Genomic DNA, 18891 nt, shown 5'->3' on the forward strand with positions numbered 1-18891 from the left:
CTCTTTCCACCAGAAGTCATTGTCATTTTAAAAAAAATCTTCTGGGGGAGCATGCCCCCAGACCTATTGAAATTCTGTTTGAGGGATTTGGTCCCCCCAATGTTGACATCATGACTACGGCCTTGGATGCTATTTGTACCCTGGTGTATATAGATAGCAATGTGTGCAATTTACACCCTGGTGTAAGTACTGATGGGCAAAGGCTATTTGCACCACTGTATAATTAGAAGTGGATGCTATTTGTACCCTGGCGTATATAGTAATACGTGTTATTTACACCCTGGTTTGAGAATTGCTTTCCTCATTGTTTCTTCTTCAAATTGTGCGCCTCTGCAGCGACGTTGGTACTGTACACATGCACACTTATATTTAGAGACGCAAATTTTCTTAAATTCTCTCTTTGCTTTGAACAAATGTGAAGTATGACACTGCTCAGCTGGTCTTCTTGTTTACGTTTTCTTCTTAAATGGTGTGGAGTCGGTGGGATAGCCTTTCCACAGCAGTGATGCATCTGTTCAGGAGAAGACGGCGACTAGTGTCACACTCTAGTATACATGGATCTAGGCTGGAGAGGTTTATTACACCTCTGCAATAAACCTCTCCATCCAAGCTGGTCACGTTCCACCTGCCTTAAAAAACGCCATTATTAGACCACTTCTCAAAAAACCCACCCTCGATCCTGAAGTCCTGGCCAATTACAGACCCTCTCCAATCTTCCATTTCTCTCCAAAATAATGGAAAAAGTAGTTGCCGCCCACCTTCAGGACCATCTCAAATCCAACCACCTTTTTGAAAAATTTCAGTCTGGTTTCCGTTCCGCCCACACCTTCCTTGACCCGTCTGCTGCATTTGACTTTGACTGCATTCACTGACACTGATACATACAGTATCAGCGACAGAACACATCTCCCTGGAAATGCAAAATCACGGTTGCACACTGTCACCTGTGGGGTCCTCAAGGGGTCAGTCCTTGGCCCCCTCCTCTTCATTCTATACATATAAGTATACTCTTTTGATCCTGTGAGGGAAATTTGGTCTCTGCATTTAGCCCAATCCGTGAATTAGTGAAACACACTCAGCACACAGTGAACACACAGTGAGGTGAAGCACACACTAATCCCGGCACAGTGAGCTGCCTGCAACAACAGCGGCTTTCGGGGAGCAGTGAGGGGTTAAGTGCCTTGCTCAAGGGCACTTCAGCCGTGCCTACTGGTCGGGGTTCGAGCCGGCAACCCTCCGGTAACAAGTCCGAAGAGCTAACCAGTAGGCCACGGCTGCCCCTTAAAGGCCACGGCTGCCCCTCGGTCCCCTCGGTCACGTTAGTCACCATGATATCTCATTTCACAGTGTTTCTGTCTAGCCTGGCTAACGTCATACGTTATATGTAACGTCATCTCAAATGAGACGGGGTCTGGGAACTAGGCATTCATTTTCTCGTATTTGAAACGGGGTTTACGAATGCCCAGAGCCGTTTATTGGGTGCTACGAATGTCTATCAAATGCGTCTGTACGTGGCTCATAACGGCTACGGTGTGTCGTCATCGTCTTACTGCCCTCCCTCCGTTCTGTGATTGGTCCCCTAACTGAGGCGAAAATTTGCTCCATGGTATACAGGCTGCCTAGCAGCGTGAATTAAATCGCGCGCGCAAGGCAGCATGGGAAAACCCAGGCTAGTTTCTGTCAGTGACACATGCAAAACATGACAAGTCTTATTTGTTTTTAATTAGGCATTCTGATGTTTATGCAACTGTGGATGTTGAGTCACTACTTCTCCGTCCCATATGAAAGGTGTTCACATGTTTGCAGTTTGCCTCTAATTTTAAGTTCATTGCTCTCACATCACCTGCCCAACTAGCTTCTAAATGACATGCTCACTGATTACTTTGGTTAGACGCATGCAAGTTGCAAGTAAGTTAAAGGCTTACTTACCACTTCAGAGTTTCTAGAGTAGCAGTTTACTTTCATAGTGGTCACCTCAGTAACACAGGGCAACCCTTTAAAGTCTCCAAGGTGTAGCAATGGCAGAGTGGAAGTGGAGTATTTTTTTAGCAACAGAATGTACATGATACATCCAAAAGCATTTCACTAATCAGTGACTATGCTGTATGGGCTGTGCCTTGACTAGTGGCTGTCATTATGATTCAGGATTTCCTGCGGAACATTCCAGGCAGCTTGCTGTCGTTTGATCTGTACGAGCTATGGATGGGTGCCATGGATGGGCCCACGGAGGGGGAGGAGAGCCAATTGGACGCCATTCGGAGGTACAGTGGCCAACAAACAAACCCCCAAATTACTGCTGTTGTGATTCCAGTTGAAGATACTAGTTCTGCTCTGTGTCATTTTATTGTTATAACCTTTATTTAAAGCAAGGTTTAACAAGGTTAGTCTCGTAGATATATAAATATCTTTTTCAAGAGAGACCTAGCCAAGATAGCAGAACTATAGTTTCATATACAACATTTAACAATCACAAAACAAACACAAACAAGACAAAGACAACTCAAGTGCATTCTAGTGCAAGGGAAGTTAAGGAAATTAGACACTGTAGTTTGAGAGTTTTCTGTAGGTCATTCCATGTAGAAGGTGCAGCAAACATGAAAGCCTTTTTGAACTGTTCATGCTTGAGGTATATTCAATAAAATCGTGTTCTGAGACCTTAAGCCATAAGTACTCTGTATAAATGAAAGAAATTTCGATATGTGACATGGGAGCCTGCCTATAATGGCTTTATATATGAAGATATAAAGGTGAGTAAGCCAGTGATTTGACAAAGAGGGCAAATTCGCTTTGGAGTAGTTTGAAGTGTACAGTGATGAGTGAGGGGATTTTAAAAATTAATTGCATTTTGAAATGAACCTTAAAGCTCCAAGATATACAGCATCCAACATCTTCAGACACTATGATGGGGCATTCATCTACAACAGATCACCATGATCAATAATATGGAGAAATGTGGCATCGACTAACCTTCTTCTGGCAGAAAAAGTAAAACAAGACTTGTTCCTAAAATAAAAAGTTAGCTTCAGTTTCAACTGTAAAGCTACTGTAACAAGAAAATCAATCATCAATTAAAATACCTGAATATTTCCTTGAGTAACTCCTTCCTTGAGTTTGAAAAAAACATTAATTTGGTCTCCTCAGCATTAAGCACAAGCTTTAGTTGATAAAGCTGTGCTTGTACTCTGTCAGTAGCAATTTGCAAACACTCAAACGCCTTCCTAATGGTAGCTGCACAACGATAAATAGGTGTATTCTGCATAAAAATGGAAAGATGCCTGTTGGACCTTCTCTCCCACACAGTTTATATAAATAGTAATCCTTTTCCCCACGTCACACGCTCTATAAATAGATCCTTTTCCCCATGTCACACGCTACGGACCTCTGAGTTTTGCTTCTCGCAGACAACACACTTCCATGGAACTGGAGATCCACGCCTCTTCCAGTGATCTGGAGGACAACCTCGTCCCGCCAACACCCGACACCCAGGGCCCATCGGGTGAAAACAATCCAATTCGTTCCCCTCGCCGCCGGTGTAGGGCCGCTACTCCCTCAGTCCCCTCTATACTCTAGACCAGCCCGCTGCAGCGAGTCATCAGCACTCCGCGAGTGCTTCGGTTCACAATGTCACGTTCCGGCTCCCCAGTTATTCACTAGCCACAGCAAATGCCCTCCCACCGCCTCCTCACTCCGTAACGTTCGAGCCACCACCCGTCACAGCGTCCACCAAGAGCCTCATCTTGTCAGGTGCAGACATAGACCTTTCCACGATTTTACCCTCCCTTCCCATCCCCTCTCATAGCCGAGATTTAGTTTGCAGCGAACTTATTCTGTCTTTAAAACACTCTGGCCCAGCTAGAAAAATGTTGTCCTTCCCCGAGTTCACAGTAGCTTTTTCCAATTACACCTTAGTAATTTGTTCCGTCTTCCCCAGCCGACGTAAAGAGCTAAATGACTATTTATCTATCATCGCTGGCCTAGCCATGTCCTATGGTGGCGCCCACTTCTATACCTTTCACCGTCTGTTTTCAGCAAAAGGTGCCGCCAGAGTGAGCCTCTGGAATTAACCACTTTCTCGGCGCGCTCGATACGGAGCTTCATAATCGCGTGTTCCTCGGGCTTAAGCCTGCTTGTCCCCTCTGCAACAGTCCCAGCCACGGCGTGGCTGAATGTCCACTAGTCAGCCCAGAACATCGACTTCCCAGCGCCAGCTCCAGCGTCCTTAAATCCTCATCCTACGTTCCCCGCATCCCCAATGCTACGGCAAGAGAAGCCAAGGAAGAGGATGAGCTTTTTTGGAAAGGTCAAGAAATCTGTCGAAGATTCAACTATTGTGAGTGCCCTCAATCATCCTGCCGTTACCTCTATGTGTGCAGCTACTGTGCAGGCGCCCATGCCAAGTCGGTCTATTCCACACTTAAAAATATCAATAACACTCCCAAAAGAGGAAAAAGACTGAATCTCTTTACTGTTGAACAATTTTCTAACCTCCCAATCTCACACCAAACAAAAGTCCTCATTCTTCTAGGCCACCTCAATTCGCTATGTGAATCATCCCCCAGGGCCGCCCTTTTATTTTGCATCTTCTAAACTGCGCCTCAACAACCCCATCTCTTGAAGATATCGTATTGCTAGATGCCCAGTGTCTGGCCGATCTAAAACTCTGGAAAATTTCTTTAGATGAATGGAATGGTCTGTGCATGTTCTAGCCTATTATTATGTGTTACCATAGCATCACTTAAACTAGCAGCCATGTCTCGCTGTTTGGCGCGACAGCTGCGCATACCATATGTGTGTGTGAGGAGAAAAGATGCACAGGCTAGGGGAGGAGGCGCTAGAAGCATGCCTTGCGCACACGCATGTTACTTCAACAGAACCCGGTCATTCTTAAAAGTATCGATACTAAAAAAATTAGGTATCATGACATTTTTAATTTCAGGGTATTGCGATACTTTTGTAGGATCGGTGCACCGTGCTACACTAGTTTGTAGCCTATACCAAATGAACCACTACGCTTTTTTTGTCAATTAAGGAGTCAGTTCCAATCTAATCTCAAAGTCACGACTTTGGAGTGTTAAGATTACAACCTTTAACCCTTACCCTCTACCCATTGTAACAGATTGGTGGGCTGTCTGCCCAGCGAAAACTTGTTGTTGCTGAGTCACGTGCTTGCGGTGCTGCACCGAGTCCACCTTCATTCCCATGACAACCAGATGAACGCCTTCAACCTGGCCGTCTGTATCACTCCCAGTATGCTCTCTGGTCCTGCTTTCAGCAGCCCCGAGCTGGAGGGCGATGGAGCCAAGAAGGTGGGATAAACAGTCATACACACTAACACACCATCTGACACTAGGTTCTGTAGTTGATGCTTTCTGAGAGTTTGTGCAACTAAGTAGGCTATAGAATTATGGTGCCCACTGATATCATGTCTATTGTGGCAGCATCAGTAATGTGAAAGCAACCTCCCACTATCCCAAATATATTGTTAAAGATTCTGACACTTTATGGAAGGAGGGGGGTATTTTTTTTTAAATAAGGCTGAGGTTCACTGGGAAATATTCTAAGCATTTCCTTCAGATTCCTGAGGTCAGCCGCCCCTCATACTCACCATCAACCCAGTGTGCTGTTTTCTGCTCACTGGCGGTTTGTTTGCTTAGATATGTATGTTGCAGCCTGTACATTTCTACTTGGGCCAACGAGCCCCATGGTATACACCACAGGCTGCACAGAGGAAATCCTACCAGCATAATGACAAACCACCTTGGCACTATGAGCTATACTCAGTCAAAAAGAAAAATGTAGTCTTGTTTTTCATCCTGTCTCTTTTAAGCTCTTTTAAATCTTTTTTTTTATCTGTCCTTCTGTTATTTCTCAGTATCACCTTAATATTAGTGTTACAGACTATGGTTGTTGCACAGATACAGTACCCTCCAGAATTATTGGCACCTTTGTTAAAGTTGGTTATAAACAGGTATCTGTTGGTGATTTATTGTAATTTCACAATGAAAACAATGAGGAAAAATCCACCCTTGAAGGGAAGCAAATATATTCTGAGAAAAAGGAACATCTCATAAAGAAATAAATATTTTTAACCACAACATGTTGTTCTCAGTATGACCATGAACCATGACTATGAACCATTAAAAGGCCCTAGATCATCATTTATTAAATATTAAAAGTAATTTATTAACACATATTAGATATAAGCTTATTTACTATGAGCAATCCATTTATAACTGTGTGTACAAATTAAGGGTGTCACAATTTCGATTTTATATCGAAATTACATCTCAATCTCAAACTTTGAACTTAAAAGTAGAATCGGCGATGCAGCCACACCCCCAATGTCACGTCCAGCATGTATGCCAAGACGCACAAACACGTGCTGAACTGCAGCGTCAACACTCTTCTAATTTAAGGCTGCAGCCAGTTAAAATATACACATTAACCTACTGTACCGAAATCAAAGCCCCTCTTGCTACTTTGAAATCACCGGTGTGGAAGTACAGTATGCATTCATTCGCGTCAATTACAACTAACTTAGCCTACTCAACTTACAGTTACAGTCCAAAGTTACTTTAAGGCTTAAAATGCACATTGATAAGTACACATTCCATGAACACTAACCTTGGGTCTCTTCGGAGTGTGCTGAAACAATCAAATTATCAATGTTAGTTCTGTTTACATTACAACCTCGCGGTTGGAACGGTTTCAAAATAAAAGCCCCCCGAAAAAGGAAAAGGCCAAAAAGAGTAAATAACATATAAGGAATGCATTAATAGTAATATTAAAAAAAGATCGAAAATCGAATCGAGGATTTTGAGAATCGTGACACCCCTAGTACAAATGCTTTATTGATGAGAAATAATGTATGAGCAATACTTTACTAATGATGAACTAACCATTTACAAATAGTTTGCAAATGCTTAAGAAATTATGAATTGTTTGTAGTTATTATAAAGTGTTACCCATTTTAGTTCTATGAACATTACCAAAAAATGCAATTACACCTTGTTTTATCCTCATGTCTATTTGTTGCAGAGACCTCAAATATTGGCTCAACATTAATAAAGTATTGTATTTGCAGACAAAATAATGATTGATGATGACGTGGATACAAAGAATGAGTATACAAGACCCTCAATATCACCAGTTTTGCACTTTTTTTTCTATATCTAGCGCCTTATATAAAACTAATGGCCATGCAGTACAAACTTTTAATGGCCCAATCTTCCACCCTACAATGTTTGGGCAGACTAAGAAGACGACAAGATGTTAATCCCCATACATGGCCTCCAAGATGAGGCATTTCTGAGTGTAAAAATTATACAAAATCAAGGGTGAAAAAATTATGAAAACATTGGAATTTAACAAAAATATTGTACATGTCTTAGTTTTGGGATGTAAATATTAGGTAGACAAACTTTGAGCAAAATCTGAGACGGTACAGAAACTATATTCCCGGATTTTGTCTGACACAGATTTTGTCTGACACAGAATAAAAGGTTTTCAGGAAAAAAATACCTATTTAAAAGCACTATTGTTCGTCCCTTCTGTTTGTGTATAAAGTAGTGAATTAAGCAAGACCTAATCTATCCATTATTGTCATTACATAAATGAACTAGTTCTGAATAAGCTTGACCTGGACCCATTCATATTTGGTGCCATAACCCTGTTTGGCAGGCTTGTGAGTTGGTGCGGCTGATGATAGAGAATTGTAACGTCGTGATGAGAGAGGATGTCATGTCACTATTCAGTGGATTCCCACAGAGATGCACCAACAGCGACCTTGGATCTGGTAAACACATGCCTCTAACAGTCCTTATAAAAAATGTCAGAAAGAACACCTGATGTTACTTAATTTAATATCCTGTGTTTATTGCTTTAGAGTTCAAAATACATCTCCTCTTTCTCTTTCTATGCACAGATGTGTCTTCATATCAGATGACTGATTCCTCCTATGACAGTCTGGAAAATGAACTGGAAAATGACTTGGGATCACCATTCCCGGCCATCCAGCGTCCAGCAGCCCAGCCAGACAGCCGGAGCAGGGATTCTGTAATCACCCTGAGTGACTGTGACCTGGATCAGACAGACGCCGACCCCAAGACACCGTTCTCAACGAATCTCCTCCATCCACCTCCGACCCCTCCCTCAAGGGTGCATCAGGTCTCTCGACCATCCTCCTCTCGAACCCGGAGCCCTTCGGAAGGACCCATTCTCCTGCCAGGTTCCTGTCGCTTGCGTCGCTGCTCCGAACCCTCGATACGTAATTCCACCTTCTCCCTACTCCAGTGCCTGGAACGGCAAGTAGACCACAAAGGTAGTTATGATGACACTGTAGACAGCGCCCGGGACAGCGAGGCCAATGAGGTGTTCACAAGACACCTGAGCATTCTCCAGTTGGACAAGCCAACCACACTGGAACGTGAGGGTGCCTCACCAGATTGGCCTGCCGGCAGGGATACGCAGAGACAGAAGGAGGTGACCAAAAAGCCTCCTCCACTCCATCTGGACGCCAGCTTCTCCAGCCTGTATTCCCCCGCCGCCTCCCCCACTCACTCCTCCATTAGTTCCCTAGACAGCGCCTTCTCCCAGCACTCTGCCGACTACACCACACCCTGCCCCCCACAAAGGGGCACTTTGAGAATGTCGGGGAATGTCTCATCATGTTCAGTAGGACATCTCTCTCCATGCTCCCAAACCCAGGCGTCTCTTTTCTGCCCTGGGCCACTGATCCAATCACCCAGAGAGTCCCCAAACAAGGAGCCCTTCGATTGGGGCCACCTGAAGAGCAGTCACGGGCTGCACCCAAACTCCTGGCTCAAGCGGGACCGCCGACTCTCACTCTCGCGTCAGCATGAGGATGACATAGATTTACAGGATGGCCCATCGGACGGCTTGGCTACGGTCAGCCAGAGGAGGGAGAGGAGATCCCAGGAATCAGCTGAACCAGGCGCGAGAAGGAGATCCGTCAGCCCCCCGTCCTACCAGCAGGCACTGCTTCAGGCTCAGCACTGCAAGAGCATGTTGTACTCCCCCTCGGACCAGCCACTCACAGTGAGGGAGCTGAGGGAACTCCATCAGCAGGCTTGCACTCTTCCAATGGCTGCCTCTACCAGTGTGCTTCCCCCTGCCCGCTCAAGGAGGCCAGCCCAGAGGAACCTGGTCTCGGGAGGTGACCACTTGGATCTTCCTCAGGCCATGTTCTACATTCAGAGTGCTCACAACTTGGCGTTGCACCGACGCAAATCTCACTCGCTCATCCCTACTGCAGAGAAGGTTCTTCTCCCCAGCCCTGCCCGCCGTGCCTCTGAGCCAATCGCAACAAGCTTGGGCCTGGATCGAGAATCCACTATAGGTCTGGAGAGGCTCCACAGGCAGGCTCTTAGGCAGACAACAGACCAGGACAGGGCGTCCCAAAGTCATGGCCTGAGGATATCTGACATTGAGCCCAGTGGGGAACAAACAGAGCCCAGGTTCTGCCTTTCGCCTGCAGCCACAAAGGCTGTGAGGGACTACTTCTCATTGCACACTCACGAAGATCCACACAGCTCATTAAAGAAGAGTCAAGAGGTGGCCCTGGCCATCGTTCAAGGTAAGAGAGAATGGAGTCGAAGATGCAGTGATCCCAGGCTGGAGGACTTTGATCAGTTGCTTTTTGCTGAAGAGTCTTATGTCTGACCAGACCAAAGGCCCAAAGACTTGACCCATGAGGCTGGGCAGAATATGGCCTTCTTTTTGTTCACAAGAACTGCTCACTGAATCTTGATTCTTTATGTTTTCATTTTCCCTGCACCTAAATCTGTGTTGCCACTTTATATTCAGTGCATGTCATATTGCCAGTAAGTGAGTTTGCAATATGTTTTAAAGCAGAACTAGTTATTTTCTATTGGAGTTTGCTAGAATACTTGCCTTGAACAAACCCCATGCATACTGCTACTTAATCCAAATTATAGGTAATGTTACTTATCGTATGTGGTTATATTAGTGAACATGAGCTCTCACTATGAATTCATAGTTTCCAATTTAATCAGTCCAAATGGTTTAGTCCTTACATATTGGATCAGTAGATAAGTATTATTGGTACATTATGTGTAACTAGTCCTCTCTGACACCTGTGGAATTCAGGGCCATGTAGGCAGTATTCGGCAGTATAGCTTCACATTGCCATGTTTCATATGGTAAGTATTAATAGACTGCGGTTATGTTGACATTTTCTGCACTTGAATATACATTGCCACTATGTATGTAAATTGAGTCGATATAATAACAACAAAACCAGGTGTGACACAGGCTCAAATATTAGACGTCTTAAGCAACCTATGAATAGCCTCTTATAAACTTGGCTTAATTTAACTGAACAGCTTTTAGAACAGCTTTCAAAAGGAAATCTGCTTAGGCCAAATAAGTAGAAGAGATTTATTACATGAGTATGTTATGTATGTGTATGTATGCGTACAATCATTTTTTGTGAATATATGCTTTATGGGATAGATGGAGCATTTTATGTACAAATTCTAATGTATAGGTGCAAATATAGAGTCAAAGTTGTCAGTAAGGTGTATGTGTACAGTTATGTAAGGTTAAATTCTACAGTTAATATTGTTAAATGCAGTATATTGTTTCTTTTACCATGTTAAAAAGTATTGATGCTGCCAACACTAAGTATTTTGGTCTGTGATAATTACAGCAAATCCAAAATGAATGTGTTAATAGCTCAGTTTATATGCTTTCTATATTATTTGTAACTTTAAGATTTTCGTACATGCCAATATTGCTGCTGTTGTTTTTTAAGTATATGCTTTTAAAGCTGGTAATGTCTATTTGTAATGTGTATATCAAACTCTTATTTCATATGAAGACAATTTGTGACCATTGAAATTAAATCATACTTTGCCATCATAGTTGTGATGTAAGTACTGCAAATTTGCATGGTTAGTTTTACATTATCTCCTTTCCTAGCAAGTAAAAAAAATAAAGAATTGATAAAGAACTGTGAAATAGTTATAATGTGCCTGATTGAAGTACCATTCCAATCCAAATAATTGAAGTTTCTTCAGTGCTGTAGCCTGGGAATCAGACAAATCTGAGGGCTATATCGTATACTCGGTGCAACCTGGCACTAAACGTGAGACAAGGCTTGTTCTTATCTAAGACCCGATTCAGTGATTTTATTTTACATTGGTGTAGGCCTACTCCTCAGTCACCATGATTTGTTTGCATCTCCACTGAAGCTCAAAGGACCAAAGATGTTCAGGCTCAGTTTGTGTGTGCACTCATGTAGCCCCCCCCTCCCCAGTTCTCTGCATGTGGTTAAAGCATCCCTGCTTTCAAAGGGTCATTTGACATTTATAGGAAATGCTATTTGATGTCTGCATGACACAGATGAGTGCAACACACAATGAAATGCTGCAGTGCTCAAATGTTGGGAATCAAGGGTTCACAGTTCCATTATCAGTCAGTGATGACCAAAAATTGCATTTAGAATTTATGTGTTAGAGAGATGCTTTATCTGTGAACCGAGTCATTGTTTTTACCAACTACCCAGACACACACAGTATGGTATGGCTCTGCAGGTAATTAAAAGCAACGCAATAGGTACATTTTTGCTTGGTGAAATGAAAGTGTGTAGCACATGAAAAAAAAGTGTAGCTGTTCAGGTGATTTTATGCTGCAACAGCACTTTGTTGGTTAAAGTCCGCTGTGAAGAAGGCACTGATCTCTACGAACTTCCATCTCCAGAAGTCATCTGTTTGGTCTTCCCAGGCAGCTGACATTTTCCCAGAACACCCACATTACTTCCTGTTTAAGGAATAATGTTATACTAGGGCACTGCATTCTCTGCTCTGTCCTCTAGGGGAATACATTATATTTTTAAAAAAAGAGGCAAGAGTAATTACAAATGCATCTATTTATTTCAATAAAGTTGAATAGTATTTTGTGATATACTAATATACTATATGATAGAAATTGATATTCTATTTTAATTGGAAGGATATACATTAGTCAATATCAGATAACAGCCTACTGCAGTACAGTGAATCACTTGATGGATACATTTTTAATTTAAAAGTTGGTTAGTTCAAGTTTGAAACATTCACTTCCCTTAAGGTGAATTTACTCTTTGCATTTCAGGAACAACATCTATTTTGATTCAAATTTCAGCTTGAGTAAACCCACATGATGCTGTTTATGCCTCAACTCACTGGACAGAAGTCAGGGTGGCATGGCAACACACACACACGCACCAATTCTGGTGTTATGCCTTTCCATTAGTTCTGTTCATGACATTGTTTGCTAATAGATGATAGCAGTTCCACAGGATGATCGACAGGGGGAGCAAGACTCTAGGCAGAGCCGTCAGACTGTCTGATGTCAGCCACACTCTCCGGCACCCGTGCAGTCATGCCATCTAGCGCCTTTGTCAGGCAGATCTGACAACCCAGACGGGACCTGCAGGGGAAAGAGAGGTTAGATGGGAGAGGACTGAGACACATAGCAGCGAACCAATTAATTACCTGCCTAGTTGCAGTCAAAAATATATGCAGACTAAGCATGATTATGTATTTTAAACCTGAATTTTACACACTGATAAAACTCAACAGGTTATTAAAAATACCACAATTCAGCTTTGTGCTTTTTAGAGGGAGAGTAGATAGCTAACAAACGTTCAGAAAAAGTCCTGTTGGCAAATTTGAGGAAAAGTCGGTAAAGGGGCTATTTCACACAATTTGAGGGTGCTGAATTCAAATATTTTGTTTACCAAGCTCAATTTTGAGTTTTAAGCTTGCTAATTAGCATAATTCACATACTTTTTGGTCTTGCCATCAGAGATCATAGGAATTACAAAAAATAAAGCATTAATATACTCTATGTATCAGATATGTCGTAGGACAGGACAGGAATTACCCCAATGACTCAAGTAGCAAATGAAAATAAGCTAAAATATAAATTGACATAATAGCTAAAATTCAGTATGACGTTTAGAAGCAAAATAGATTCCTTGATAATAAATTGATAGAATAGTAGGTGACTGCTCATTTTTCTGTAGAAAAGTACTTTTTCACTAACTATTATGAAGAGTTGTCAGTCTTTACAGAGGATTTGCACTGTATTTTATTTTACTGTAAAGGCGACTGTGCTTGCCTAGTTAAAACATCTCACTGGTGCTCTTTCCTATCATTCAAATTCCAGCCATGCAAAAAAATGGAAGAGTGTGCATATTTGAGGGTTGCTGAAGAGTGCTATGGAGATTGCATTATTTGCAAAAAAATTAGACAAGATATCCTTTATAGTGCAACAAAAAGAAACATTCTCCAGTGCATCATTACTGCATATGATTCTGAAAGGGAAGTGGACCTAGGACAAATCCTCAGCTATGAACTGATTAATGTGCCTGTACTGTAGCTATTGCAGATAGCGATGGCTATTTGTGAAGTGGAAATAAGTCTATCCTCACTCAAGTGCTGTCTAGCAATGTGGAATGTCCAGTAGTGATCACTGCAAAAACTGCTCATTCAACACTGGTAATAGATGCTCAAGATCTAGTTATGTCTTTAGCAGGGCCGTAGTCACCTAGACATTGAGGGGGACGTGTCTCCCCCAATATTCAAATATGAGCAAAATGTCCCCACAGGAAACCAACAACCACCACCATCTGAAATGTAATCAAACATAAATAACACACAAATTAGTGACCTAGTGATGGTTCCAGAGTAGCCTACACCCCTGAGTGGTTTGACCTGGTGGTTTTCTGTTTTTCTAGGGTGACCTGATTGTGTCCTCTTTTTAGTTTGTGAAAAAGAGGACATACGAGAAAACACTGCCTCAAAAGGCTATTTTGAACTTATTTGTTAACGACAGAGAAAAACGCAATGCAATTTCGCTGTAAACACGTTTGAGGCTCTAGAATAACAAAATTCTGGACGATTTGTAAGGTCTCAAAGAGGACATGTCCTGGAAAAAGAGCACATCTGGTCACCCTAGTTTTTCGTTAGTGGCGTGCGCTATCAAAAGCTTCCATTTGCTGCACCCTACCAAAGATCCTTGATTACCGTATTTTCCGGACTATAAGTCGCTCCTGAGTATAAGTCGCATCAGTCAAAAAATGCGTCATGAACAGGAAAAAAACATATATAAGTTGCACCGGACTATAAGTCCCATTTATTTAGAAAAGTATTACACAAAATCCAAAACCAAAAACAGAGACTATGTAACTGGATTATTGAGGCCAAAAAGATTAATGTTAATGAAGACGAAGGAGTGAAGGCAGCCAAGAGGAGGGCAAGGTAATCGCAAAGCAAAAAATTCACTGAAAGAAAATGCAATGTGGTACACCAAAATGTATTTAAAATGCATAGAATACATGCAATCAAGCATTTTGGGCAATGTGGAGTCACAAGCTGGCAGCAGATTAAATGCTCATGAGAGAGAAAAATATGCAGTTTTAGACGTGACTGAAGCAAGCATAGGCCTATAGGCCCGACGGTAATTGTAAAGCAATTTACAAAAGATTCACTGAACAAAAATGCTGATATGATGCATGTAAATTTAGCTAAACATGTGGAGAATGCAATGCAGTCAAGCATTTTGGGCGATATGGAGTCACAAGCTGGCAGCAGATTAAATACTCATAATAGAGAAAAAGACTGTTTTAAAAGGACGTGACCGAAGCTGAGGCAAGCCAGGCAATAGGCCTATAGGCCCGATGGCAATTGTAAAGCAATTTACAAAAGATTCACTGAACAAAAATGCTGATGTGGCACATGAAAATTTAGCTAAAAATGTGGAGAATGCAATGCAATCAAGCATTTTGGACGATGTGGAGATACAAGCCGGCAGCAGAATAAATGCTTGAGAGAGAAAAAAATGCGTTTTAAAAGGACGTGCAGACCGAAGCTGCAGCAAGCAGGTAATATTTACACATTTATTTCACAAAATCCAAGACTAAGAACAGACAGACTATGTAACTGGACACATTGAGGCCAAAATATTGAGAATTCTACAGGGAATGTTGAAGATGAAGGAGTGAATAGTGGCAAGAGGCAAGCCGAAGGCTGCTGACAAGGCCCCGACGCTATTGTAAAGCAATTTACAAAAGATTCACTGAACAAAAATGCTGATGTGGTACATGAAAATTTAGCTAAAAATGTGGAGAATGCAATGCAATCAAGCATGTTGGACGATATTTTGGCACAAGCTGACAACAGAACAAATACTCGCTGGCCACCTCCGAGGGACCGTGAGAAAAAAAGATGCGCATTTAAAACCAGGGCCTAAATTTCAGCGAGGGATTGCAGGGTATTGCGCACAAAGTATTACTAAGTATTGAGCATACTAATAAAAGTCCCGCAACTCTAGCCACGAGAAATTGACTATTGACTGGACGGACCAACTCTGACTTCAATTGAACCCCATACAGAGACACACACACACGCGCGCGCGCAGGACCACTTTGGAGGTGCCTCTCTCTCTCTCTCTCTCTCTCTCTCAGCAGGATTTGTCACCGCTAAAGTCAAATTATAGCCTAGCCGCTTCTACACCAACCGCTATCGACAGGAAAGGAAAACAAACGTTTAGCGATCAGGAACCGTCAGGAATTTTGCACACACAGATGCATGACAGCATATAATATAACGCGAGAGAACATGGATGTGTTCTCCATTTGAGGAACGTCATAATCGATTGCGGACGTGAACAGACAGCTACAGACACGGAGAGCATAGTAGGCCTACTTTCACTTTCTGTGCATATTCACGTGAAGGATAATTAGTAGCAAAACAGCGATCAAATATTACATGGCAGTGAGTTTTGTTTTCAAATGTTTTCATGCATGTCTATAACGGGTGAGGAATGTTTAGGGGACAGACTATCGTAAATCCTCAAATTATGTCTGGGCAAAGCACAGCACCTTTATTTGGACCATGGCTTGTAGGCTATTCGAGTCAGCTATAGGCCTTTATTTCTTGCGTTTTACTGTGAGACATATGCCTATACTTTTCGTTATAGGAGCGGCATACCGGTAGGCTATCAATGGCAATGGTTCATTAAGTTTCATGTATGAAAGAGTGTCAGGATTTCCATCCGCTTATTGCGAGATAAGGCATCCGCTTTCATTCATTCATGGAACGTGTGCTGTGCTGCAAGGGAAACCTTATTCCATATAGCCAAAGAGGTCTAAGATAGACTAAATTTAATTATTTTATAAATGATGCATGATTTACTTTTTTTTATATAAAATTCGTAGGCTGATAGGTGGCAGCAACAATTGTGTTTAGGTTATTGCTTCAGCCTCTAGCTCAGAAAGGGGCTGCGTGCGTGACTGGTAGCTTGAGAGCAACGTGTTGGATACTCATGGTGTAGGATGATGACTTTTCATTGGCAACAATATTAAACCAACCAACAACATACATTATTAAGAAGAGCTCTTTTATGAGTTAAATTGAAGCAAAATTATACTGGCTTTTATTTGTCAGAATCTGAGGCCCGGCTATGAATAGAATCCCGGCCATAATTTGAGCATTTAAGTATGCACGTGTGTTTCAGGCATAGCAAGCACTAATCTCTGACTGAAAGTGCACAGGACTTGTGCATTTGAGAGCGCTCTCTCGAGGCTGTAGACGCTAATGTTTCATATAGGGTTCATGTCAGTTCATATAAATTAACATTTAAAAACATGTTCAATTATATAATTTTTTTCATATATAAGTCGCACCTGACTATAAGTCGCAGGACCAGCCAAACTATGAAAAAAAAGTGTGACTTATAGTCCGGAAAATACGGTACTGTAGCTCCGCTTTAACCCTCTCTGACCCTACTGCGGTGAGGTAGGGCTGGCAACAATATCGCAAAAGCTCACAATTCTCACAAAACTTGTTGGAAAGGTGTAGCACAGGCTAAGGAAATCCCATACATTTTTGGAGCCGATCAGACTCAAAGGGAACTTTGAAACATTTTCCATATTGTAACCTATTCTCGCAATGATAGCGAAAGTGAAAAGTTTTATTTTAAATTATGAATTTGTGCAAGCCTGTGTCATTCATTTCTTTCACATGTTCTACAACATAAATAATGCATTCATATGCTAGTACTAATGCCAGGAATTACCCTGTTTATAGGCCTCTTAGAAATGGTTGTTGCATCTTGCATATTATTTAGATGCGCACTCGATCGTGCATCCATGCAGGCAAAACGTAGGAATCAAATCTGGCGACGGCACACAAGTTGGAAAAAACGTTGTAACAACTTGTTTGTGATTTTTAATAATATTTTTTGCATGGCCCTCAGACCCCACCACAGATTGGGTCCCCCCCAATGTTGACATCATGACTATGGCCTTGGTCTTTAGGATACCCATCTGACTGCAGCACATTTAAGAAGTATGCAGGAAAGTTTGTAAGAAACATTTGTATTGTTAATTGGTACACTCTAAACCCAGATTTAGTTGTAATAAATATGTTAGGTGGTCACTGCTAATGTTTGTGTGTTTTGTGAAAACTCTATGTCATAACTAAAAGAAATGAGTTGATTGTACTATTTAAGTGAAATATACAGTGCACTGATCATGTTAAGCAGAGACGACGATAAATGTTATGTTTTTGCAAGGCAGAGGAGGGGTCTAAAAAAATTCTGCCCATCAACCGTTCCTCCTGCTTCTCAGTCCAGATGAATGACTCCATGCCTCGTGCTGCTGTGACAAATAGGCTACTACATCAAATGGTGGGTGAACTTTCTGATGAACTTGTTGAAAAATTTAAATTCTGATGAAATAACCGAAAATTATGTTCAGTTTGACCAATAGTTAGCTAAATGTTTGTTTACGTGATTAACTTACATTAACCTGAGAAAAGTAAGGTAACATTAGCTCCGTTGTTAGCATGCTAGTAGTCTTTCGGACAGTTAGCTCATGGTAGCTACCTTCCAATGGGTGTGTATGCCAGATTATAACAATATCACATATGTTTTCGGGTAAATATACTTGTCTTGGTGCTACTAAGTTTAATTCAGACTTTATCATTGAAATAGGTGTTTGTCTGTAGACAGTTTTAGCTAACCATAGCAGCACATGTTGGTTAGCTTTTGGCTAATGTTAGCCGATGTCCATTCACTTATTTGTTGCATTCATAGGTGATATAACAAACTTTTATTTCAACTGTGTAAATGAACATGGACTAAAAAATTGTTTTCTTATGTTCTTTTTTTATAGGTTCTTCGTCTTTTTTTTTTATAGGTTCTTCATCTACAGTGGATGTGGAATATTTATGAGTTTAAATATTGTTTGTTCATGTTTTATCAATAATAAAAGGCATTCCTATACATTGTGATGAATTTCTTTTCAATTTTTAATAAAACAATTAAATTAATACAGTACCCTAATCTTAAAATAAAACAACAATAGGCCTATCTACAGAAGTTCATATTTTAATGAATTTGTTAACATGCATTTTAACCTAGTTATTTTATACAACTGCAACTTCTGAAACAATAAGTTAAGTGAACTAAAGATTTTTAGTAAAGACTACTAATGTAAGCTTAATTTGTCTACAGCATCAACATAAGGTTGTTAGTTGACACAACTAAACATGTTTAGTTTTATGTTTTGTAAAAACTAGAATGGTTTAAGGCAATCGGTTTCCACACAATTTTCTAGTAATGACAACTAGTTCGGGTTTAGAGTGTATTTGTTATGTGGTAGCAAATGATGTTGACTATCAAAGAAATAGACCTAATGTAGGAATGCACACATATATTGCAACAGATACACTCAGGCCAATCCAAACTTTTCTCATCTGTTGTTCCTCGTTGGTGGAACACACTGCCAGTTCCTACTCCTCAAGACCCAGCTCTTTAGAGAACATCTCCTTTCATAGCACCACTTACAACAAGTCTTGC

At 41.4% G+C, this 18891-nt stretch overlaps 2 protein-coding genes across 3 annotated transcripts in view; one reads left to right on the forward strand and one right to left on the reverse strand.

Annotated features, from left to right (window-relative positions):
• Window positions 1–10593, forward strand: part of arhgap20 (Rho GTPase activating protein 20) — a 38315-nt gene extending 27722 nt beyond the window's left edge. For both annotated transcript variants that reach the window (XM_042080117.1, XM_042080118.1), the window contains exons 12-15: window positions 2146–2261; window positions 5117–5306; window positions 7681–7795; window positions 7925–10593. In XM_042080117.1, coding sequence (XP_041936051.1) covers window positions 2146–2261; window positions 5117–5306; window positions 7681–7795; window positions 7925–9681 — 2178 coding nt within the window. In that variant the 3' untranslated portion in view covers window positions 9682–10593. The remainder of the gene's footprint in view (window positions 1–2145; window positions 2262–5116; window positions 5307–7680; window positions 7796–7924) is intronic.
• Window positions 10594–11893: 1300 nt separating this feature from the next.
• LOC121698229 (adrenodoxin-like) overlaps window positions 11894–18891 on the reverse strand; it is a 40644-nt gene continuing 33646 nt past the window's right edge. Inside the window, exon 4 of the mRNA XM_042080149.1 lies at window positions 11894–12453. Within this exon, the coding sequence (XP_041936083.1) occupies window positions 12348–12453 (106 nt within the window). The 3' untranslated portion in view covers window positions 11894–12347. The remainder of the gene's footprint in view (window positions 12454–18891) is intronic.

This window comes from Alosa sapidissima, chromosome 23 (assembly GCF_018492685.1).
Source record: "Alosa sapidissima isolate fAloSap1 chromosome 23, fAloSap1.pri, whole genome shotgun sequence".
NCBI lineage: Eukaryota > Metazoa > Chordata > Actinopteri > Clupeiformes > Clupeidae > Alosa > Alosa sapidissima.